The sequence below is a fragment of the Paralichthys olivaceus genome, chromosome 15, assembly GCF_024713975.1.
Source record: "Paralichthys olivaceus isolate ysfri-2021 chromosome 15, ASM2471397v2, whole genome shotgun sequence".
NCBI classification, from domain to species: Eukaryota; Metazoa; Chordata; class Actinopteri; order Pleuronectiformes; family Paralichthyidae; genus Paralichthys; species Paralichthys olivaceus.
The window spans coordinates 16,197,894-16,222,344 of NC_091107.1; the positions used below are offsets into that span (position 1 = coordinate 16,197,894).

The window sequence follows — 24,451 nt, forward strand, 5'->3', positions numbered from 1 at the left end:
GTGAGCAGAATCCCACAATGCCGTGCAGACGTCGACGCGAGTTAGCGTCAAGAAGACACAAGAGATATGCATGCATCATCTGGCCAGGAGAACATCACTTGTGGGGAGACAGCCAGAGGCCCTGAGGAGGAGATACAGAGAGGGAGGAGGGAGAGAAGGGGGGAGCGAAGAGGAGAGTAGGAAAGAGAAGAGTAGACGGGAAAGAAAGAGAGGGAGGCAAACTGAGAGGAAAGTAAAGAGGAAGACAAAGATCAAATGAGTAGGATATTCACTACAGCACAGGCAGGGGAAATAAAAACCGAGAGGCAATCAGAGAAAATGGAGGCATAATATCCCCGGTGCTGCTTAATCTCCACAGATTCGAGCACAACGCATAATCTCCACAGGTTCAACAATACACCATGTGGCCTAATTCTGAGCCAATTACATCTAGTGCGCTGTTTGGATGGTTTGCATGTGTATACTTGGGGTACGGATGTGACTGGGAGGAATGTGGGAGCGGTTTTAGGATTTGGGGGTGGGTGTCCTCTGAGGGGACAGCTGGGCTCCCAGCGCGCACAGCATCTCTCCCATTTCGCCTTGTGTATACTCTAATGCCCTTCACTGACCAGATTAAAGCCCAAATGACGAGCGCACAAAGGCTGGAAACATCTGTTCTGGAACACACTGTCCATCCCTCCTCTCATCATGCTCAGCTTTGTTGGTCACTCCTCGGTTCCAAGTCCCCACGCGGACAACATCTGCAGCGATGGACTAGTGCACATTAACCACTGGAGCATGAGAACGAGCTAACCCACTGACCATGAGAGCATCCTCCCTTTACACAGGAACATTAACACTTTCAGAGATGCGTTGTTTATCATCAAATAAATGTTTCTTGTTTTCTCTAAACCAAAATGCTTGTTTTTGTGTTTCTAAAAAAAGTACAGTGATAAACATTTAAGTGCAGTTACATTTTCATGACAGCCTGTTTGGACAACAGCAGTCACTCGCTGGTCTCCAGTGCTGTGTTCAGACAGAGTTACTATGTCTTTCCTCATTTCTAATGGCTACATTACCAGATGCATACAAACTCTGTCTCAGGCTACATCTATACTACTGTGTTTACTCTGTCCACACAAGCGTTTTGAATACATATCAGTTTTAACCCCCGTAAATATTAACACGCCTAATAAAGGCAAATCACATGACATGTACACTGGGTACATGTGTGCCTGTGAACACATGAGGCATTAGTTCTTTTGCTGTAGAAAAAGTTAAGCTACGCCACTGCATCAAAATTGTTTTGTTTTTATAAAATGCAGAATTAAAGTGCACAACAGCTGTTAGGAAAGAAAAAAGGGTCAGAAACACTTGTAATCAAAGGCTGATGCCACTTGTTTTGCTGATGCTGGTTGTCATGAGATAGGAGCCTGACAAATTAGCAAAGTCTTGAGCGAAAGACCGAATCAACAACTGGTTGTGAGCATCCAGACTTAACCACAGTCCCAGACTTTTCAATGTAAAACGAGGCCAGTAGCATTTCCAACTTTTCTTTTCCAATGCACTAAAAGTGTGGACATCAGGCATATCTGTCATAGAGTTGATGCCTTTTCAAACTCAAACATAGTGATGTGGACGTAGCCTCAGTATTGTCATGAGCCACCTTCCCCTCCCTGCTTCTCAGTCTTGGGTATAAAGACTTGAAATAACATAGTGTTGTGGCTCTTTTGATCCAACAAAAACCCTGTTATTGTGCATATTTACTCTTTGTGTCTGCTTCATCACACTCAGTTCTGCCAACAACAACCATGTACAGCAGCCAGGCCGGTGTCTGTGTCAGTGACTAAAACACACTTAGAGAGCTTTTCCTCTGCAGAAAAAAAATCATCTCTGCAACAACTGCATTAAACAGCCTTCCATCCTCCATTGTGAACTTTAACTATGAAGCTCACGTCACGTTTCCACTCACGTCTTATTCAGATACAAGGCATTTTTACAGATGCAGCTAAAGACTTTGTAGCCCTCACTGACTATACAGTAGATTGATCATGGTAGCAGTGTAGAGGTGGGAGGCGCCGGATCCATGTATGATAAGCTAGAAAATGGGTTTGCGATTTCTGCAATATATGAATAACCCATGGGTTGGTGGGTTGAAGAAATGAAGGAAACCAGATGACATGATGTAAAGATGCTTAGGAATAAGCTACAGGAAGTGGAACACTAAGAGAGTATAAAAGATACTGACGAAGAACGGCACTCAATAGAGTGCAAACATCCATCTAGTTGCACACACTAAATATGAATGGTCCTGTTTTTTGTATTAAGATATCTACATTCGTTTTTGAAATCACTCCAAAAGTTAATGGATTCTTCATTGACCCTTCCACCAAGTTTAAGAAAAATCGGTTCAGCAGCTTTTGCAGAGTGCTGGAAACAGACTAACACACAGCAACAAAAACCAACTCCTTTTAGTCGCAGCTGTACAAGTACGTAGCATCTGGTTGGTGACACTTCCCGGTCTGCTCTCTCTCACACGCGCTATTGCAGGTTTCTGTTGGAGCTTATTATAGTAAATATCAAACATGCTTGATAATGGTAAGATCGGGGGGGGCTTCGACTCAATGGGTAGCATTAACGCTATTTTGTAAACCACACTTCAGAATTATTTGGGCAGATAGTTGGCACTGTGTGAAATACTGTCGAAACCATGGGATTGTCGGAAGGGGCAAATCGGGTCTAAAATCGGCCCGATTATCTTCCAGTGTGCAGCAGCCTTAAGGCGTGTGTTGCTGGGTGGTTAGCTGCTGTCGGATTCTCAGATATCTCCCTGGTGCATTGGTTCCATTCCATCCACACCCTCCTGCTCTGATAACACCGACAGTAACTGCTGCTTGCTTTACACCAACAGACACATGTCAGATGGAATGGAATCTTATTGCTGCCTTGTTGCAATTACACTCTGAACAACAGTGGAGAATGTATTGACACACTGGGGTGCAGGCATGAAGGGCAGCGACCACTCACGTTGCTCTAGTATGGAGCTTTTATTTATGAAATAACCTGACCCAGGTACAAAAAGGAGGAAGAGGGTACTTGAGTGTGTTGGGCGTTGAGGGTTGGATAAAAGGAAAGATACTACATTCAGTGGATTTCATGAATTAATCAAGCTTCCGGATATTCCCTTCCCTTTTTACTCGCTGAGGTGTCTACTGGGGGAAGTCTGATGTCACTTTATATCGCTGCCCCGGCCCTGGCACTCTCAATCGGAAGGTACAGCGGATGGAGTTGTTGATGATTCCCGGCCAAACCGATGTGATGGAGGTTGGGTGAATGGGTGAACAGAAGTCCAGGATGTAACATTTATCAGCTCTAACAGTGCTTTTGGCCTAGATTGGGTGGGATGTTGGGTAGGCCACATGAATAATAAAGCGACGCCAGAGCCCCTCTGGCTGGTTGCTGATGTCTCCACTCTCATCTACCCAGTCAGACTGGAGACCACTGAAGGGAGTGGTTAAGCTTACTCAAATGAGTGGTATTACACCATGAAAAGGCAGATATTCTAACATAGTGACTGGCTTCCATGTTCTGCTTAATATACCAGAAAATAACGAGGATAACACTTGTGCTTCAGTATTTTCCTTTTCTCCATTAGTAACAAATGTGCCTGAAGATGCCCTCTTACCCTCACACCAAGACTGACACATCAATCATTGCACACAGCTACAATTATAAAGCATTTCGCTGAGAGACACAAGACTTTTGTCACACTCAAATGCACACACGTTCACACACACATGAGTAAAGCGACTTACGCCCACACGCCTTCAGCATGAACACAATGGAATGCTAGTTTAGCCAGTTTCATTACTAATATTGCATAGTTCTAATCATAATCCCTTCTTTACATCCCGATGTTGACACCTGGCTTTATATCACGCTTATGAAACATGGTGGCGTTCTGAAAACACAAGGTTACACCAAGCTGCAGCTTCAGCAAATGACAGGAGCCATAAGTTACAACTGTATCAGTAATAGTGTGAAGGCCTCATTCAAGGTCTGCTAATGCAGCAGCTTAAGCTGGCGTCAGCTCATCTAAAAGGAGATGTATGGCCATATTTCAAATTCAAATGTAGAAACACGACTGCATTAAATTAAAGCCAATAATTTACTGTGTTTGGCAGTGCGATATACTCCCTTTGAAAGGTACACAGTGGCACATAATGAATCATTTTGTGGTCCGTCATACTGAAAATGAATCGCGTGGTATAGTGTTTGCCAAACCCCAGCCAAAACATAAAAATGCTAAATGAAATCATCAAATGTTTGGACTATATACCAGAGCAGTGGTGAGTGTAAATCTTTCAGGCATGCTCTGGTCTAAGAGGATACATTATTCCATTTGCTGTTGTTAAAAATCTATCTGGATTCATAACAGTGTTCTGCAGCCAAAGCATTAAAACTCACAGCCACTGTGACAGATTTAAAAATGTTTTTTCTCCCTGTGTGTGAGCAGTAACGTCTGTCAGATAGAGACAGAGTAGCTGGGGAGCTGCACACATCCATGCTGGTTTTCAATCTGCAGGGAAAAAAATCTGCAGGTGGACAGGAATATTTGGTTTATTCATATCATCCTCAGTCAAAGGCTATGACAGGTGCATGGGAGCATCTTGACCCAGTATGACCTTTTACCAGAGTTTTGTCAACACTTTCCTGAACTCTCATAGTAATAGATGGCTCGGAATGCAACCCAGAAATCACATTTATTGTATTTACCACTTCATAACTGTTAATTTCATACATTTAACGGCTCATTTATGCTGCCTTTATAAAAGACAAGAGATCCGTCCCATTCAAACAATGTTACGGTCTCTGCTCTCATACTTCTATGCATATCTCAGGTCAGCATGAGCTATGCATCCACTTGAGAGAGGAGTCAAGAGTTTCTGACAACAAACCTGGCGATGGTGGAGGAGACTGTGATAATGTGCCTCTTAAGAAACAATTGTAAATGGGTGATGTAACATCATATAGATGCCTGTGGTAACTTGTTCTTTGTGTCGTTTTTTATAAAACAAAACAAAATAGAGGCATTTTGTGAAGGTATTTGAACAATGTTATTGAACTTTATGATGTATTCAATAAAACAACAATATGTTAAATTATTTATATTGGGAAAAATGAAAGAAAAAGAATAATACAAACATCTAAATGAATGAATGAATAAATAATTAATCATATTGTAGTATGAGAATATAATCCATTACAGCAAATAAATCCGTTTTTGGCTTGGAAATGATATATAATTGATTCAGTATTATAATGTAGATATAATAAGCTGACATTACCTCCTGATGGGAAAAGAGTTGCAGTGTAATGATATACTGGCATTATTGATACAATCCAATGTGTACATTAACTAATGGACAGATGTGGGTTTATTGGAAATATTATTGAGACACAGAGATGCCAAATACATGATTTGAAGTAAAGTAAGATTCCAAATTAAAGTAGTCAAGTAGCCAACTCTGTTTCAATGCTTTCAGAGAAAGATTTAGGAGAATGCCATCACTAAATCAGAGCTTTAATATATATAACAGGGTTTCATTTGAAAAACAGTTTAAAGCCAGTGTGAAAAATGTTGCTCTATCTTCCAGCAAAAATAATGAAAATGTTCTAATTGACTCTAAAATGTAACATGCCGAACTGTATAATGAATTTACACAGAACATTCAGCTGCTTATTAAAAAAGAATTAGACACATACAAGAAACTTCAACCCAGTGAATCAATTCAGCATGCTTCTTCACAACAGGCATATGTTTCCTCCAACCAACTGTAAGAAAGTGCACCAGAGCTCTTAAAGGTGTTTGCATGGTCCAATTAACAACAGATGCTAGCCTTTAGCTAACTTACCGAACCTCGTAATGCACAGACCCTCCGAGGAGTGAGCATGGTCCAGTTAGCACCAGATGCTAGCCCCTTATCTCACCGTCTTCAGCCAAAAAAATATGCATGAATTATTTCTTCTTGTTTGCCCTGGCCACCTCTATATCTGCACTGCATAAGCACAAGACAACCTCAAACATAGGGAAACGTCCTCTGTCCCTATATGGTGTTAAACTGATACAACGCTGACGCAAAGGTCAGATAACAAATGTAACGACACAGTTCTCCAGGTTGTGCAACTATTTCATCAGTCATATTACAGATATGCCATCATAATCAACTACTGTGCTGGATAGCAATTATAGACATATATATAAAAACATAGATGGCAACCACCTAAATTTTAACACATTAACACCACATGTCTGTCAAGAAGAGAGAGGCCAAAGGATGTAGGACAGATGCTGATGCTGATCTGCCATTGTTGTTATTTGAAAAGTAAATCATACCTTTGCTAAGTCTTGTGTAATCTAAACTCTCAGGCCTTTCCAAGATGCACAGTCAAAAACAAAAATGGAGAATAAAGCCACACAAATTGCCACAACATCAGAAATATTAATCTTAGAGGAACAAGTTTGATTTCTGTTTTGATTGCCTCAACATAGCAGCTGTAAATAGTTAAATGTACCTCTCTTACACACAAGTCATTGATAGCTGATTACTTGCTGCCTAGCAACAGCAAGAAGCCCCCACCACAAAAACTGGCTCAGTGTGATTGGGATAAAAGATATGAATGTGGGTGCATAGCTGTTTTTCAAGTGTTTCACTGCCTAAGGCTTTTAAATAATTATAATCCTGCAGCACTGGTATATTGACAGCTTTACACATCTTAGTTGTGTCTGTGCTTGAAGGGCTGCTCTTAAACCATAAATCAAACTACATACCCATCATTCGATACAATTATTATATATTATTATAATCATCTAAATACACTTTTCAATTCCTATATACATGCAAGCTTCAAATAGGAAATGTGTTTCTTTGTACAGTGTATCAGATTCTGTTTGGATATTTGCAAGAGAGATAAATCAAAGTGTTTCTATTGCAACACATCTAAAATTGACTTTACAGTGTTTGGTTTTATGGGTCATGCACATAGGGACTGCTAGTTTGATTCTAGTAATTTAGTAATTCATTGCACCCCCCCTGTTTATTTGTTTATCAGAGAGGACATGTTGTAGTCCTGTTGCATCATAATGGTCAAATTATAAACTAATTAATCAAATGTATTCCAATCACAATGAGCTGATACGACAACAACAGTCAATGGAGAAGACATATGGTAATGATGACAATGAAAACAAAAAACAAAAGCTTTTTTTTGACCAGGGTTTGGTATCGTCTGTTTTTTAAATCAAAAAGCACAAATGATGATGACACCGGCTTTTTTATTACTAAATCAGATTTAAAGTATCTTAAGGAAAAATGATAAATTCTCTCCCCACTGCCGGTAGCAGACGCCAAACTGTTGGCTTATGTGCTTGACATGGGGTCAAACCAGCCGTCAAACACAGAGCGTCCCTTTGCTTTCAGATCTACCCTGTGCGTTGCCAGGTGCTTCATTAACTTTCTTTGCACGGACCATCCACACTTTAGAGCATTTAGCTTCAGATATTTCTGTTTTCGGATTGACTCAGGTTTGAGGTAGCTTCTAGCTAACTCTAGGCTAACCAGAGGTAAATGTTATGTTAACTAGGCACATGCAATGATGTTTTAGTTGCCTGTAAGCAAGACAACAGTTTCAGTACATAGCTCAGAAACTGAAATGAGACACCGTAATCTGCGTTGGGATTTGGTCCAGCAGGTATCAGCCTTGTCACTTTCTAAAGCACCCCCACTGAGAAACCCCGACTGTCCATTAAGTTGTGTAGTACATTAAGAGAATCCCACCACCAGCCCTAACTAAGTCCTGAATAATATTAACAGAACCAAAATCTCTGCCTAGATCCTGCGCCTGAATCTATTGGATGCATGACCAAACACAAGCACTTTCTAATCCACTGCCCATGTGGTGCATTTCAGCTGTAAAGCACAAATATGGAAGTAGGGATAAATGATTTCTTCCATGCGATTCTTTTTGCGAGAGAACAGTATTTCATGCCTGGAGAAAGCATGCCTTTGGCTCTCAAATTAGGCCAATTAGGCCAATATTGTTGACCGGGGAGTCTACAGTGCTGGATGGTTCAGATAAATTCACTGAAGACAACACAATAAAGTAGAGAGATGGAGGATCGGGAAGGGATACAACAAATTGAGATAATTATTTGACATCCTTTAAATCCTCCCAAATTATTCTGGTGGTAATAATATTCTAAATGAATGCTTTGCTTTCTCAGACACTTTAATTTGCGCAAGGTGATGAGCAAAGCTAAACAGTTTTTAATACATAAAGTACAAATATCTGTTCTGTTGTTCCAAAGTCATTTGGAATGAGATGCATGGGTTCGATGAAATAACCATTTTCATGTTACTTTTGAGGTACAGTCATTGCTAAAAACCCACATTTCCAAAGACATGGTGACTCGGAGTGCAAAAGCTGGTTTGCAAATTACAGATATATTTGTTAGCATTACAGGTCATGCTTACATAATTATATTATTTATTTTTATTTGACACATCTGAAAATGAGCAAGAGGAAATACAAAGAAAACAGATGCCTGGCCGAAGGGAGAAAATATTCAATTTCTTTTTCTTCTCTTGAAGTAAGTTTTTCATTTTCCAAAAATCCATCTGTCCTTGTTCTTTTTGATTATCATACGGATGCACAAAATATTCAAGCAGCAGACTTTCATTTTCAGCCAGAGCTGACTTTTTTCACAGTGACTAATTTGCTGGTACCAGAATTAGTTTCTCGCCAGAAAGCATTTTGTTGTTGGTAATTCACTTAAGGTCAAAACAATATTTCTGAATACACAATTGTTGTCCAGTTCTCTGGTTTGTGGATCTTATACCTGTAAAATTGTACTAAATCTGTCTTTTGAGTGTAAAAGCTAAAAAGTGAGCATGCTAAGATGGTAAAATTACACCTTACAGCTGTTCATAGAGATCAGCCAAAACGTTGTCACCAACAGAAAGTGCCATGATAATCCCCTTGTTATTTACAGGCTCCTGTTTATAGTTTTTACAATCTGTTATTATTGAAGTAGACTAGAATTCTACTCAATCTAATACAACTTCAAATAAATGTTTCGTTTGTCTGATCCTTCATCAAAATCATTACGACATTGCACAAACACTAACACAATCTAGACACTAGATTTATCTTGCATTGTGGCTGCTTAGTGTTTTTGGCATCCAGGGACTTGGAGGATTTAATTGATGATTGCCTGGCTGAGTGACTATACTTCTAATTCACTTAGCACAGTCCAACAGAGGGGGACTCCTCATGCTCTGGAGTTCTAATAATGAACCTTTGCATCCACCCACACCCGCCTTCAGCACATTGCTGTTTAGGTCTTTCTGTCCCTTCTTAATAGTTTGAGGGAGCTGTTCTAATTCCATCAACAGCCACTCACTCTGATGATTAGTGCCAGTCCACTGGTGGCCTGGAGGTCACACAGTTGTTTGTCGAAGTCGCGCCTCCGCTGCAGCATCTGACGGAGCAGACCGAAGATGTGAAAAGCTGGCCGTGGTGGCTGGCAGACTTTGATTGTACACACTGACAGCGGGGAGATTTTTGATTATTAAAATTGCATACGTGAGAAAGAAGTCACATGCTGCCGACAGAACCAGAAACGCGGCGAGTCTTGTTTATCAAGCGAAAATACAAGAACCTTCTAATAATAAACAGACGTGGCCTCGTTTCTCGGTAAATGGCAGATGTTATCGCTTGTGTCAAATATGCAGCCAACAAGACTGTTCAGGAAATATAATTTCAACCAGGGGTGCAAATACCCGACCAGGTTTGGATCAAATGTACTTCTTTCCTGTGTCTTCGCTTTGGCTTTCTTATTTCAAGTATCAGAAAATACATGGTTGAGAATATTTAATAATTTAGTCTTTTAAACAAAGTAAAGCAAGGTTTTTCACAATGTGTGTTCTTCTGTGCACCCATCGTCCACAGAATACATGATGTAGAAGGATGAAACGGCCAAAAATGTGTTAATGGCTTTCTTAATGTGTCTGAAATGATGCGGCACAAGAAGAAAAAACAGTCAGGAAGACGTTCAAAACAAAATGTGTTTGAAGATAATAAATCAAGCATGGAATTCAACACTTGGAAAAGTAAATTAAATCACTAAACACTGACACTTTGGGTGTATTTTGCTTCTGTTTGCTGCTTTCTTGCCTCATGCCCGCTGTGAGATGAGAAGACCATAACAAACACAAGACATACAATATGATTCTGCAAGGTTACTCTCTATTGTTTTTTTTGTCATGAGCTTTAATATACAGCTTGGATAAAAAACAGCTGCATTGGAATAGGTGGTTTTTTTGGGGTAGGACTGGTTCATTTCTAAGACAAACAAGTGTTATGAGGCATATCACTTATTTTTTGCAGAGCTGTCAGCTGTAGATTTGTCTGGCATATCTGCATAATTTACATATTTTAAGCTCTGCTGCCATCTGAAACAGCTGAAGTGTTTTTGCATCACATGGAATGAATAATGCCCCTTCAAATTTCCGTCAGACTGCAGCTCATAAAATGCACGACGGACCACCAAAATTGAGCTTGTACAGCACAAACGTACCCGGGGGAGCAGCGCCCCTCTAGTTAGCTACATTTTCTGAACCAGTGGCTGCGATACAATGCTACAGCCCATTAGAAAATTTAAGGATGTGTGCGAAATCCTAAGGAAACAAACCGATTTGTGCGAGGCTGGCTGTCAGAGCCTCCCCACAGCACTCTCATCTACCCGCTCGCTCCCACCCGCAGCATTGCATGACAACTTTGGCTGCAGCAATACTGGCAGGATCCTGCAGCCCCCCCCGAAGGAGTCATGCGATTATGCATGCCTGTAGCCGTAATATTCTGAATTACAGAGGCTGCCTTGGTCATACAGTCAGGAAGAAAACAAACTATTGACACTGTGAAAGGGAAAAACATGGAACGAAACAGGTTAGTGTGCGTTATTTGAACTCGCAGAGATGATAAACACTGAAGTAGCTTCATAGCTAGTCAGCAATGATTAATCAATACATGGGGGTTAGAAAAACATAAACAAAGAAACAAAACTACAAAGCCTACACAGTCATTATGCTTAAGATCGGCAAAGTTTACAGCTACATTGAATTCAAAATCCACTGAAAATAGGGATGCTTAGGTCCTGTGGTTAGTCTGCATGGTCATAGCAGAAAAAGGAATACAAAGACATATTGAAGTACTAAGTGCACCCCGTTGTGCAAACACCAGTTCCTCAGGGCAACAATATATGGTGTTGTTTATTTTCCTGATACGTAGGTAGCCTTACATCCCTTCCAACAATAGAGAAGAAGAAAAATTATTCCTTGCAGTAATTGCAGCTCCTACTCTGACAATGAGTGCGACAATTAACTCAGAAAATGAATTCAGAACGGTGGCTAGAGCTGCAAAATACAAATGAGCTTTATTGTATTTTGAGAAGAAGCACAAAAATCCCCAGAAAAATCACTCTGACAGTCATTGTGTTCGTAAAACTCGGCCTCTATTCACTCAATGGAATCAGCGAAGCAGCTATAACATTCGTCTCCTGACGCCACCACGACAGTTTTGGGTCTCTGTTTTCCCTACGAGCTGTTTTCCATCTTCAAACGTGACTGTGCGGCTCCAGATGCGCAATGTAAATGTATGGTGCACAGTACATTCTGATTAGAGGAATACTGTAGGAGAGGCTGTGGCACCAGATAATAATCAACTGAATATCAAGCACCACCATGTCTCATTTTAAAAGCTGTGTTATATGCTGTAATACAACACACACACACACACATTACTTTTCTAAGAGCAGGTTTGTATGTCGTCTGAAGTACCCTGCATCTCCTTAAGCATTAGTATTTCCAGGACAATTCACCACTATTGATTTGAGAAATACAAGTGTCTAATGTGGAAAAGGCAATAAGACAAAGACAGGATGTGGTGCACAAAACGACAAAGATCTCAGATAATGTCTCGACTGAGTTGCTATTAGGTTCAAGGCTCTTATCTCAGCTTTTTCCTCCCCCTTTCTGTTCCATTATTTCCAAAAGTAAAGCCTCACAAGTTACAATAGGGCACCATAAAAAACATAATTATATCAGAGGAGTCTCTTCCAGTTTCTGTAAAAAAACAAATTACAGTTTAAAGTACATCAGAGTCAAGATATTAGGTGCGATATTTCTCAAGCAGGCTTATTTTTAGGTAAATATTTTGCAAATCTAAAATCACATTATAATAAACTCTTGGCCTGGAGTTTTCTCTTTCCCTGTTTGTGTTTCACATCTGTGCAAGAGTGAGAGCCAGTGCGCAGGGGAGACAGTGTGGGTGTTTGTGTGTGCATGCATGTATATCTGCGTGTGCGTCCGAGCGTGTGTGCATCTTGTTCATGGCAAGAAATCAGCTCAGTTTAGCACATAATGGAAATGTGAATAGCCCAGAGCGCCTCTCTCCCACACAGGGAGAGAACTGGCTGGGACTCGGCTGCATCCTTCCAAATCCAAACAGTGAGAGAGAGTCTGCTGGGTTAAAATCATGCCCCTCTTTTTTTCTCTCTCTCTCCCTCCCTGGAGCAGTTCACAGCTCTGCCCATACATTACTCAAACAGGTCATCCAAACAGGTCTCACTAGCAGTCTGAAAACATATTCGCACACATATGCCATGCACACTGCTAAGCACTGACACATACAAACACTTGTAGGTTCAGTGGATAGGTGATGCTGCATGTATTATAACAGATGACGTCTTTTATATGTATCCCTTAGCATACCAACCCCAAAACGTCATGACTAAACTCTAAACTCTACCTTTTTCAAATGCGACATTAACACAATTTCATATTTCTGCACAGCAATTGTCCCATTCCACTGTCATGCAAAATTGAGATTCATTTGACTCGAGGAACCTGGAGGAACATGATAACAAAGAAAAAAAGAGACTCACGTGCTACTTCCAGGGAAGCGTTGCGGCTTACGGCCTCCCCCAGATAGTTTCGGGCCACGCACACGTAGCTGCCGTCATCGGGTTTGCTCCGCCGTCCATGGACGATGCGCAGGAAGAAGAGGGACCCACTGGGCAGCAGCATGCGGTGCGATCGGGGGTTGTCACGGTCTGTCTCGACGCGCTCCCCATCTTTGTGCCATTCCACCGTGGGGGTTGGACGGCCTTCAGCCTTGCAGTTGAGAGTGGCTGGTTCCCCTTTGGACACAATAAGGTCAGAAGGGTGCTCCACAATGCGAGGAGGGAAGTCTTCCTGGCGAAGACGAGACCCTAGGGGAGGAACAAGAGAGTAAAAACTAATGTCAGAGACAGTCATAGTATATAGTAGCACAGTAGGTTTGGGATGAACAAATTTTACCATTTTGTGAGCATGAGCAACAAAGCAGTGTTACTATAAACAAAACTATAGAGCTTGTTTGTTTGGCCTGTGGTGACTCTTGTTGCAGTTTTCTTTCTGAAACTGTTAAAGTGACCTACAGTAATTGAGCTGTGGCGAGTGAAAACCTGCTGCTGCACCACCGCTGCTGCTCGACAGAACCCTGAAGCTGCACCACAGCTGCTGCACAAAGAGCTGTTCATCTGTTTATTGGAAGTTAAGTCAAGATCAGATCATCACACAGATCCACACACTAAAAAAATAGGTTGTTGTGAACAACAACGTCACCTATGCTCATGTGTCCCAGCCACCGCTGCTATAGAGCCATGGTCGTCTGTTGATTCAGAGTTTTTTAATATTGACTGTATCACATGTCTAAATCACACCAAATTCAACTCTGCACCTCCTTAAGAATAAACATGACAAGTGTGAAGCAGATTAGATGAGGGGTTCTCAAGATATGGGAGCAACATGACAGACTCTTGGAGTAAGTAGATACATAAAATAATAAAAAGAACGAAATTGTTATTTTCATTCCACTGTTGACTAAAATAAGATGACAGACAAAACTATTGCCATTTTTCTGAAAATATGAAACACTAATATTTTATTTCCTACCACTTTTCAAACGAAAAACCCTACAGATTTGTGAATGTGACTGGTAGAATGAAATGTATAAAATCTGTATAAATTCAATCACAGTTCCTGATTAGTCTCAGCTTCTTCCTGACAGAAATGATACCACACTAAAGCTCCTATATTTACTTTCACAGACAGGAGCTGAGGAGTTATTACATCTCATTAGCTTTTTCATTAACACCTTTCATCAAACACTGACATCATCAAACATGTTGTTTCACTGGGTGTGTAACAGCAACTGCGAAACTGTATTACTGTGAATATGCACATTTAAAATTCCCTTTCCCCTTTAAAGGCTGCATTACATCAATGTGAATAATATTTCGAATTATATTTGATAGTCAGTCCTCAGCAAATGTCATGCCAGTGTCTAATCCTGCCTATCCAGATGAGAATAATGTCATAATCTGTGTTACCGCAGCCCAGTTAACAGCTGCCGCTCTGCTCATTCTTTCCATGTATTTGGCCATGTGAACACCTTAGCTCAATCCAGCCCCGCCGCTGCATAAATCCCACTTCTAAATGTCACAGAGGAATGACCCCGATGTAGTGTCACACAGTTTGTTTACAGACCTGACAGCATCAGGACTCTCATCTGTTTCATGGTGTATGAACACATTATAATATCTGTGTTAAAAGGTCTTCCTTCCTTTGTTGCGTGCAACCCAACAACTGCAAAGTGTAATGTTTGAGTCACCAAAACTGATTTCTTTTTTGTTTGGACTGTCGTGCGACAAAGATATCAACATAAAAAAACGATGGTAACTTGAATTTTGGACACTGATGGTGACAAAGTGTGAACCAGATTAAAGCTACAAATGTTAGTAGAATTGATGTGACAGTCTATAATGTTAAGAGGTTTGTTGACAAAAAGAATTCCATTAGCCGGCGCCGACAAAACCAAACCATGGTGATACATTATGTTTTTAACACACTTATAAAACCATACACATGTCTGTGATTAACATTTGTGTGCATCCACAATAACACACACAAAGAGAGTTTCCAGAAATAATGACTTGTGAGTGTTAGTCCCATTACCCAGTCCCCACTGTGCTAATGTAGAGTTCCATGCTGTCAAACAACAGAATTTAAATGAGATGTTTTAAAGTTGCGGGCGGCACATTAGATCAGTGTCTGTCATCTCACAGTCAGAGGGTCCTGCAGGGTCCTGCAGGGTCCTGTCAGTCTCTTAGCCCTTTTAGCAGGAAGCAGAAAAACCTGAGTTTGCTCCAGCGCCCTGTGACCCTAGAAAAAGAATAATTTGAAGATCTAAATGTTGATCTCACCAGATAAACAACTGATTTGAAGTGTTCCGGTTATAAATTAGGTTGGAGCTTTAAAATGATGTTTCTTGGCACATTTTCATACTTTTTGGCCAAAATGTGACTGATGTGTTTGTTTTCTTCAGGCTGTCAAGCACCAAACCCTTTTTGTTAATGGGGCGCTGTCCGTGGTGCTGAAGCTGAAACTCAAGGTCAGGAACTTGTTAGGACTTTAAAGCAAGATAAACTAAAAGCAGTCACTCTCAAACATTGGAGCTCAAGTTCACTAAGTTTGGAGATAAACTCAATATAAAGAGCGGGAGTGTTTCAGGTTCTTTATGTAATTTAAAAGTACGTTTTCAATGCCATGTTGGAACCAAATTTGAAATCAGTTAAGTTGTTGTCAGATGTGAACTCCAGATAATGTCCACACAATTAGGCCTGGTCTTTCTCCGGAGTCTGCCTTTTACAGAACACTGCAGGAGATTCTCTGGTCAGACACCTTCACAACAACACATAAATCTCCAGAGCATTCAGGTGAGGAGTGGCGCAGCTAGCAGGAGGCAGGATGTAACGTATTTATTCTGTGATGGAGATCATGTGTTTTTAATTGCAGTACAATAACACCGTATTAGCTCTTATTACCAAAAGCTCTCAAATCTCATTGTTTTTCCAAGTTGACGTCTTCTATGTGTATGGCCTCTCTTTTTTATCCTGAGGTATTTGTATTCTCTTTGGTGTTTTTTTTTTTTCTGTCGCGTGTTAGTACTAACATTAACTCGCCCACTTGCTCGCGGTGAATCCTCAGGATAATATCCTGCTGTATTCGCACATGGGCCTGTTTGGAAATTATCCAAAGTTTTTACCAGGGGGATGACAGGATAAACCCCAGGGAATGTCCACAGCAACTGACTCGGACATTTGCCTCCTTACATATAGCAGCTCTGGATAAATTCTGGGGAATATATGGAGTTCAGTGGATGTCTGAAAGCAGCTTACAATGATCAGTGCCTCATAAAAGCTATTGTACATAGCCTGTGCAATCCTATCATCAACATTACCTAATGCAGAGTCAAATAAAACATCAACATGGAAACCCTGTACGTCCATCTCAAGGAAGTTTGATCGTATTATTTCACTTTGTTGTGAATTATTAATGTGACACAAAACCAATGCAAGTCTTGAAATGAATAAAGCCCGAATGCATGTAAAATGAAGTAGTCAACACAATGCACTGCCTCAGAAATTACCTAAGAGTTCAATCAACCCAACTCAACTCTCTCTGACCCTATGTCAACAAAACCAGAGCTACGCACTGCCCCGCTCCATAGACAGTGTGGATGTTCACCACTGAATAAACTGGCTGCACAAAGTAATTCCAGTGTCCTGAAACCACCCATATCCACACCCACTTTGTGAGCTGGTCACACCTGCACTGCATTTACCCCACTGACACAGATTTATGTCCTAAAAGGCTTCAGGGGGACCAACCAGCACAGACGTCTTCATGATAAGGATGACACTTCCTGTCAGGAATCTTAAGATATGTTTCCTCTTAGGTGCAGATGTGTGTGTATATGTACAGTAGGTCACTGGATTGTATGAGTAACCTCTAGACACAAGCAGTCAAGGATAGATTTCCAGACTATATGAGTAAGCATATTCTGTATGGCACATTAGACATATTTCAGCTGTGGGACCTCCCTCATATAAGCAATCCGAGCATTATTGACTACACAGAATATGACCCAAGATGGAAATCGAGCACATCACATAAAAATAAAACATAGATTTTATAACACTTTATGACTTTGAAGAGTCCAACTGATGAAGAATAGTCATTAAGACCCTATTTCTTTTGAAAACGCTGAGAAAAGTTAACCTGGACTCAATTTCCAAACTCACACAAAAGGCTCCCTTAGAAATACAGCCAATTTAAAAAGCTGTCAAACATTTTACTCACGTAACAAATGTGCTCAATTAGAGCAGCCCTTATGAATAAATGAACAACCTAAATGCCATCACAGGCATACTGTCTTGTATCAAGACTAAATCCACCAACTGTGGTTCATGCAGCGCATTGGCTTTTTACGCAGGAACTCAAGAGGAAAATAAATCGTGTAAATCGTGTGAGGTACCATACTGGGTGTCTGGATGCGCTTCAGCCATGGGTCCAACACGCTCCAGATCACAGCCCAGTCAAGCTTTTCTTATGCGTAATGTGAAGCAAGAAACACTTTCAGTCACAACGTGTAGGTGCAGTCGTGAACTTACCGTGGGTTTGGGCGTACAGAAGTCCACAGAGAAATAAATACTGTAGAGGACCCATTCTGGCATATTGGCCCCGTGAGCTATCGGCGCATGAATTCCCTTCTCAAGCGCAAAAAAAAGATTAAATAAACGATCTATGAATCAGTTATCACTTTGCGATGGGCTGAAGAGTCAGTCAGTGAAGTAAAAGAAGCAAAATCAGCCGCTGAAGGAAGAAACCATCCTCATCCACATGTCCGTCCCTGCTCTCTCTCTCTCCAAGAGCGCACCAGTATAAGCAGCGGTCGGTCTCGCGGACACGTCGGGGAGGGGGGGTAAAATTCCTGCAGTCACAAACATCACCGACGCACAGAGACACCCCGGTTACTGGCTGCGGTCCCCGCGTCCGACCGCCTCATTCTCCGCGTACTTTTTCACCGGCTCGGACCGCAGGGGAACGCATCCATCCTGACGCGGGACAGAGTGTGGGGTTGGATGAAGAGGCGCGGGGATGGATGGGACTGAGTCAGTCAGAGGTGAGAGTGACTGCACGGTGCGGCGCAGCAGCCCGGCCCCTCCTCTCCTCTCCTCCGCTGCCCTGGGAGAAACTAAGCAGCGAATTTAACACACACAATAGATATGAGAAGGCTTTTTAAAAAATCTTAATCTACTTTCATGGTGACTGGATGGTGAAGATGGTTTTCATTATAGACACAGTCCTTGCAGCAGGATCACTGAATAACACGTTCTGCTGCTTTTGCCATTGTGTTGTTCAGGTTTTCCTTTACTATTTGTTACTCTTTATATATTAACAGGACATATTAGATGTTTAACATTGCATTTGGTGTTCTTCTATTTTTACAGTGATTAATTCATTATATTCAAATGAATGGCAATTAGCTTAACAAGAAAACTCTTCTTGTACTGAAGTGAACATGCAGCATCAGGACACTGTACATTTTTACCAGTTTTTCTTTTAAGGTAGAACATGTATTGTTGTCTGTATTGATATGGTCTGTATCCATGTAGTCCTCCTCTCGTCGTGATGTCCACCCAAAAAGCTTTACAGTACAGTTTTGCCAATCACCCACATAGTGGATCTGTGTGCATCTTCAGCGTGACTTATGACACAGCCATCAGAGACAATTTGGGGTTCAGTATCTTTTCCAAGGACACTTACATCCAGGTTTTAGTTTGAAATTGGAGGGACATGTGAGGAGCCTGACGAATCAGTGAAGAATACAATGTGACAAAAAGACCCAATCAGCAAGTGGTTGTAAGTGTTGATTGTCATTGTTTCCTCAACATCTCTGTTTCTTTCCATCCAGTCCTGAAGTTTACAACTCAAACCGGGTTAGCAGCATTTTCAAACGTCTCGGTTTTTTTAAGTGGATCTGGATAGTGTGGCCGTCAGGTGTATGGGCAGTAGAGTTTAGTTTTTCAAATGAAAAGTCAAAGTCAACCTTATTGTCAATTTTTCCACATGGGACATAGACAGGATTGAAATGCTGTTTCTCTATTGTCCCAGCCGTTAAAATATAAGTAGATAAAACATATTAAGTACTCAAAACATATTATACAGTATAACACAGTGTGCAGTCATAAGGCACACTGTGAAAAGGATGAAAAAACTTAGTAATGTGGATGTAGTCATACAGCCTTAGCTACTTAGATGTAGCAGTAATCATACAGAATTGGAGAGGCTGGGATCGAACCGCCAACCTGGTGTCTAGTGGACAACCTGCTCTAGTGTTCCACAGCCACCCAAGTCCTCAGAAGCCGATGCTCCTGTAGTCAATACTGGAGCCATTTTGTTTGTCCAACAATCAACCATCCGTCCTCTGTCTTGCACATCTGCTCTCAAAGAGTTGATGGATCCTCTCTGTGTTGTTATTATTTTTTTACTTTTAACCCTTATGTTTTAAGGATACACCATCCTGCTAAAAAAAACACATTGGGGGTGTTGAGTAAATCCATTTAAACCAAGCCATCAATTGTTGTCGACTAGCATTTTCATTTTCAAGTTCATGGTTGAAAAAGCTATCACAAAGGTGGACAGATGTAAAGAAATTACACTCTAGTCCCGCCCACCACCCGAGGTGCTTTTCCCACCTTTTTGTCAATACTGCTAAATATTGTCAATAGCATTATAAATGCGGTGTCTCGCAGTGAGATTAGAATGAGACGGGCTGTATCAGGTGCTATTGATCCAGAGAGGGGGAAATTAAACCATTTTTGGCTCCGTGTTCAAAGCAGTGGATCGAATGATAATTGTGGACGATGGTTAAATTCAGTCCATATGAAGAGGGTGTAAAGTGAGCGCAATCATTTGGATTGAATAGAGCTCATCCATCAGAGGATGTTGTTTTCAGTCGAATTTTCCTGTCACGTTGTTCTCACGGCAGCAGCTCAGTTTGTGGCGACACAGGGGTCACTTTCCTCTCAATAACTTTTAGGTGACGCCTCAATAGTACACGCTTTTAACAAAACTGAAGAGCCGGGATAGTCAAGTGGCATTTCAGGTGTAAAAAAAAATACCACTTTATTTCCATTCCAGGGACAACACAATGCAGTGACGCATTTAAACAACTCGTCACTAATGAATGTCTCTCAGATTTTACAATGTGACCATAAGCCCATAACACTTCTCTTCTTTCAAAGCAAGTACAAGGAGGAGATGATGAATTTGCTTTTCAAGAAATTAATAACCTTTCAAAATCTATCAAGGTGAACTTAATGATGTGAGAAGGAACCTTCAAGAACATGGTTACAGCTAATTGTAGCAAATGACTTGACTGCTGTTTCTCATTAGAATTCAGAGTAAAAGACGTGTTGGTTTTAATATCGTCTCACGTGTAATCCCACAGAGAATCTGGAGCAATAGGAAATTGTGTAAATAGTAATGTCAATACTGTGTAACCAAGGATTAGTGACACTGTGACAATTTAGAATCATATAGTCATGAAGGCTAACAGAGTATATGAGCATTACTCTTTATGTATAATGAGTGTAATGAAACACATGCTATACTGAAACCACTGAAACACATGCTATACTGAAACCACTGAAATGTTGCAGATGTTGGGATTTATTCTACATATTCACCCTGAATAGCATTCGGTAGAGCGCATATCTCCGTCAAGACCCAACAGTCCCCTTATGAAACCACATTTAAATTCACTAGAAATTGATATTTATTTAGATCGGCACCAATTCCACACATTCATACATTTTAAAATCTGCTTTTTTTTCATCAATATTTATGAAATATTCTCTGAGAAATATTGAAAAAAGTGCTTTCTTGCGATGTTAAAAATAAAGAAATTCCTGGAACTGACCCGTGATCCAGATATGTAAGAAAATTGAATAGGTTTTATTCTGATTTATACCACACTCTTCCATAAGATTACAAAGATATTGTGGCTCATTGTTTAATGTTTACAAGTCAGTATCCATTAACCATACATCCAGTTTACAATATGCCCAGTATCCTAATGCTGTGGAGCTGAGATGATGCTTCCTGTTTGATTCACCATATTATGTATAATATATGAATATCTATTTTATACACCATATTATATTATGTCTTACTCTTTTTGTTATCATTGTTATCAGAGAACAACCCTCTTAATGGCTCACTCATGGGGCAGCTGTGGGTCAGGAGCTAAGAGCGGGGCATCCACTAACCATTAGGTCAGCAGTTCAATCCCTGGCTCTACAATCCACATGCAAAAGTTTCCTTTGGCAAGATGCTGAACCCACTAAATTGCTCCTGACGAATGATGACTGGCAAACAAATGTGTGTAGAAGCACTGTATGTATATGTGTGTGAATGTCATCTAAAGTGCTCTGAGGGGTCGATAAAATGAAATAAAGTGCTAAACACATATAGTCGCAAAATCCCAAATATTATTTAATAAGTAAAATGTTGGAAATGAATAAAACATATAAGATGCTTTCATGCCTTAAAATAGTAGACTTTGATGTACCGAATCAATATGGTAAATATGTTTTTCCAAATTACAATACTCTAAATAAATAACATACAGAAATTAGTGTCATCTCACTTTTGGATGAGACCCTCTGAATATAAATTACAATAAAAATAGGAAATGTGCTTCAAGGCTGAGATGAGAAATGTCATTAAAATAAAGAGACAGGAGAAAACGGCATGTAGGAAAAGTGATTGCATTACGGCATTTGATGTCTATAGCATAAGGTCGGGAAAAAAGAATGTGCATTTATTGAGTGAGGTGATTTGATGTTAATCTTTGATGCTGAATAAGATAAGTGAGGCAGTGAAAGACTCCATCTCTCATCACACAAACACACTGACAGAGAGATGGACATGTTTCCAGGCAACGTGGGCTTCTGTAGCCTTTTTCACACAGACCAAAATCAAAAGGGCTACTGACTCTCATCAATCTACCTCTCTCTCTGCCTCTCTCTCTCTGTTGATCACACATAGGAGACAGTGTCAAGGTCACAAGTTTTGTCCGCACCATTACCTACTCATAACCGTGTTTGTCCAAGCCAGGAGTGTTGGAGGTAACAGATGGTGCGTGTGACAGTGTGTTCAACACCAGGCCTGCTCAGCCTCAGTGAGAGTAGACGGAGTAGACATGTGTCCTGACGACAAAGCCCAGACCTGCACACAAGTGACAAGCCTCAGTCTAACAGCTTAGGGTGCTCAGTCCACTGAAACACAGCCTTGGAACTCAGACCAGTGATCTGAGTATCTTCAAAGTATATAAAAAAAACACAGGAATGCAAGTGTTACACAGCACTTTAACTAAAACAACCATATCATTGTTTTATTCAGACACTTAATTTCCAGAGCTAATAATGTACATGGTATTGACTGTATTTATATAGTGCTTCTGTAATCTTTCGTAATCTAAATTTGGACAGCGGTTCTATATACTGAGCTTTTTCTGTCACACACCATTCACACACATTGTCTGAACGGTGTGGTGCACAGTCTCGTGTGCACTATCAAATTGCAGATGAGGAGACAGATCCAGGAGTTTTTTACTCTCTTTGACACTGCAAGATGTTTTTCAACATTTTCACCTATTTCTAGGTGAACATTTCCTGATTCAGATCCAGATAAAAACACTGATCTAGTGATTTTATGTGGTTGGACCTGGTAGGTGTAGGTGTGTGCTCTACTGAGAGATATTCAGTTCAATCTATTCTGGAGGTCAATGTCAAGCTGGTAGCACTCTGCTTAGTTAACTTACAATATTATTTAAGGTAACAGACTAGTAGATGGTGTCTCTTTTACCTTGCTAGTCAACCATGCATGTTATAACACACAGTTTAACACATTCAAATACATTCTGTGTATTTTTGACACCACTCTTACTGTACTCCAATATCTTTCTTGAACAAACAGGGAAAAGAAAAGTATCTATATCTTATTCTATTATGGGCTAAAGCTCCACTATGCAAAAAAAAAATCACATCAACATTAAAACTAGTTACTGGATGATTGAGAGTGTTACTGGTCTTACTGAGATACAGGGCCTTATGCTGCTGGTTTCAGCTCATCATTTTGTCTGAGTCATTCCGGCTCTCAAATTGCTCCAGATGACACATTAAATTGAATGGTAGAGAGCGTAAATTAACATCCGTTATAATTTCATGTGATGTTGCATTTAATGACTAATCGGCAGCAGTAAGCTGCGGTTAGTCTCCGCCTTGCTCGTTTTCCCTATTGTTCAGATTGGCTGAGTTCCACAAAAAATTAGGATGATGTGTGGGTGTGGTTTGATGACTGGAAGGGAAATGTGATCCGTGCTTCCTTACGAATACGGCATGAGGTAGTCAGTAACTGCAAGCTGGCTGTGGATATTAGTCCTCGCTTGAACAGTGCAAACACAACACCCTTGAGTGGACTGTTGCACCAAGTCATGAAAATTGATGGTCAAATGGTAAACTAGTGAAATCCTTTCAAGCATAATAGTTACATAAGTTAACCACATTCCAGTTGCGGGTCCTCTGGTTCAGAAGATATTTATGTCACACACCAATGGGCTGCTTCATTGACATATAGATTATACATGTATTTTTTGTCTGAAATGTTTGATTTCCCCCCCCCCCCATAAAGCTTTGTCTGCTCTGATTGGCCAGCTGACCCACTCTGTTGTCACTCTGCTATCAGTGTGTTTATGAGGCGTAAGCCTCCACTCTCACTTAACCTGGCAGCTGGGCGTGGATTATGCAAATGTAGGTCATTGTGATGTCACATGAAATCATGATGGCGTCAGGACGACTGGGAGGAGGTTTCAGGAGCTTCACAGTATCATTTTCTGTGGGGGATCGGATCTTCCTTTATAGCAGACTTTTGGGTTTTTAACTTTGCAGACAACAAAAAAACCTATAACACATAAGTGGAAAGGGAAAAACTAAAAAAGCCCAAAAGTTCTCCTCTAAAATTTGCATCCGATTTGCTTGATTTGTAAAAACTGATCAAAGTGATTAAACACTACACAGTCTAACAATGCTTTTTGAAAACACAAACTTAAAACATGTCTTGTTGAGCCTAGTTAGCCAGGCGTTTTTGGTTGCTGCTGGAGATGACAGTTACAAATGTTAGTTTCCACCACAGTGCACATAGAAGGCTGTGGTATTTGTTTCCAATACCTACAGTTTAAAATGGGCTATGTCAACTACCACATGTGTAGAGAGCTTTCTGCGTGACACACCACCTGTTTAGGGACAGAGTTCATCGCTCATTGACCTGACCGGTTGCCCCTTGTCTCTTTGAGTTTGTGAAGGCAGGAACTAACCTCTGAACCCTGCAGGAGGTGGACACTATCATAATCCCTGCACACTTCAAAACAACAACCATGATAGAAATTCTGCCAATGCAAAGGA

At 40.7% G+C, this 24,451-nt stretch overlaps 1 protein-coding gene across 2 annotated transcripts in view; it reads right to left on the minus strand.

The window, feature by feature from the left end:
* The window catches only part of LOC109628289 (roundabout homolog 2-like), an 87,686-nt gene extending 69,518 nt beyond the window's left edge, over window positions 1–18,168 (minus strand). For both annotated transcript variants that reach the window (XM_069510045.1, XM_069510044.1), the window contains exons 1-2: window positions 17,594–18,168; window positions 12,983–13,309 (exon numbers count right to left, since the gene is read on the minus strand). In XM_069510045.1, coding sequence (XP_069366146.1) covers window positions 12,983–13,309; window positions 17,594–17,648 — 382 coding nt within the window. In that variant the 5' untranslated portion in view covers window positions 17,649–18,168. The remainder of the gene's footprint in view (window positions 1–12,982; window positions 13,310–17,593) is intronic.
* Window positions 18,169–24,451: the final 6,283 nt, after the last annotated feature.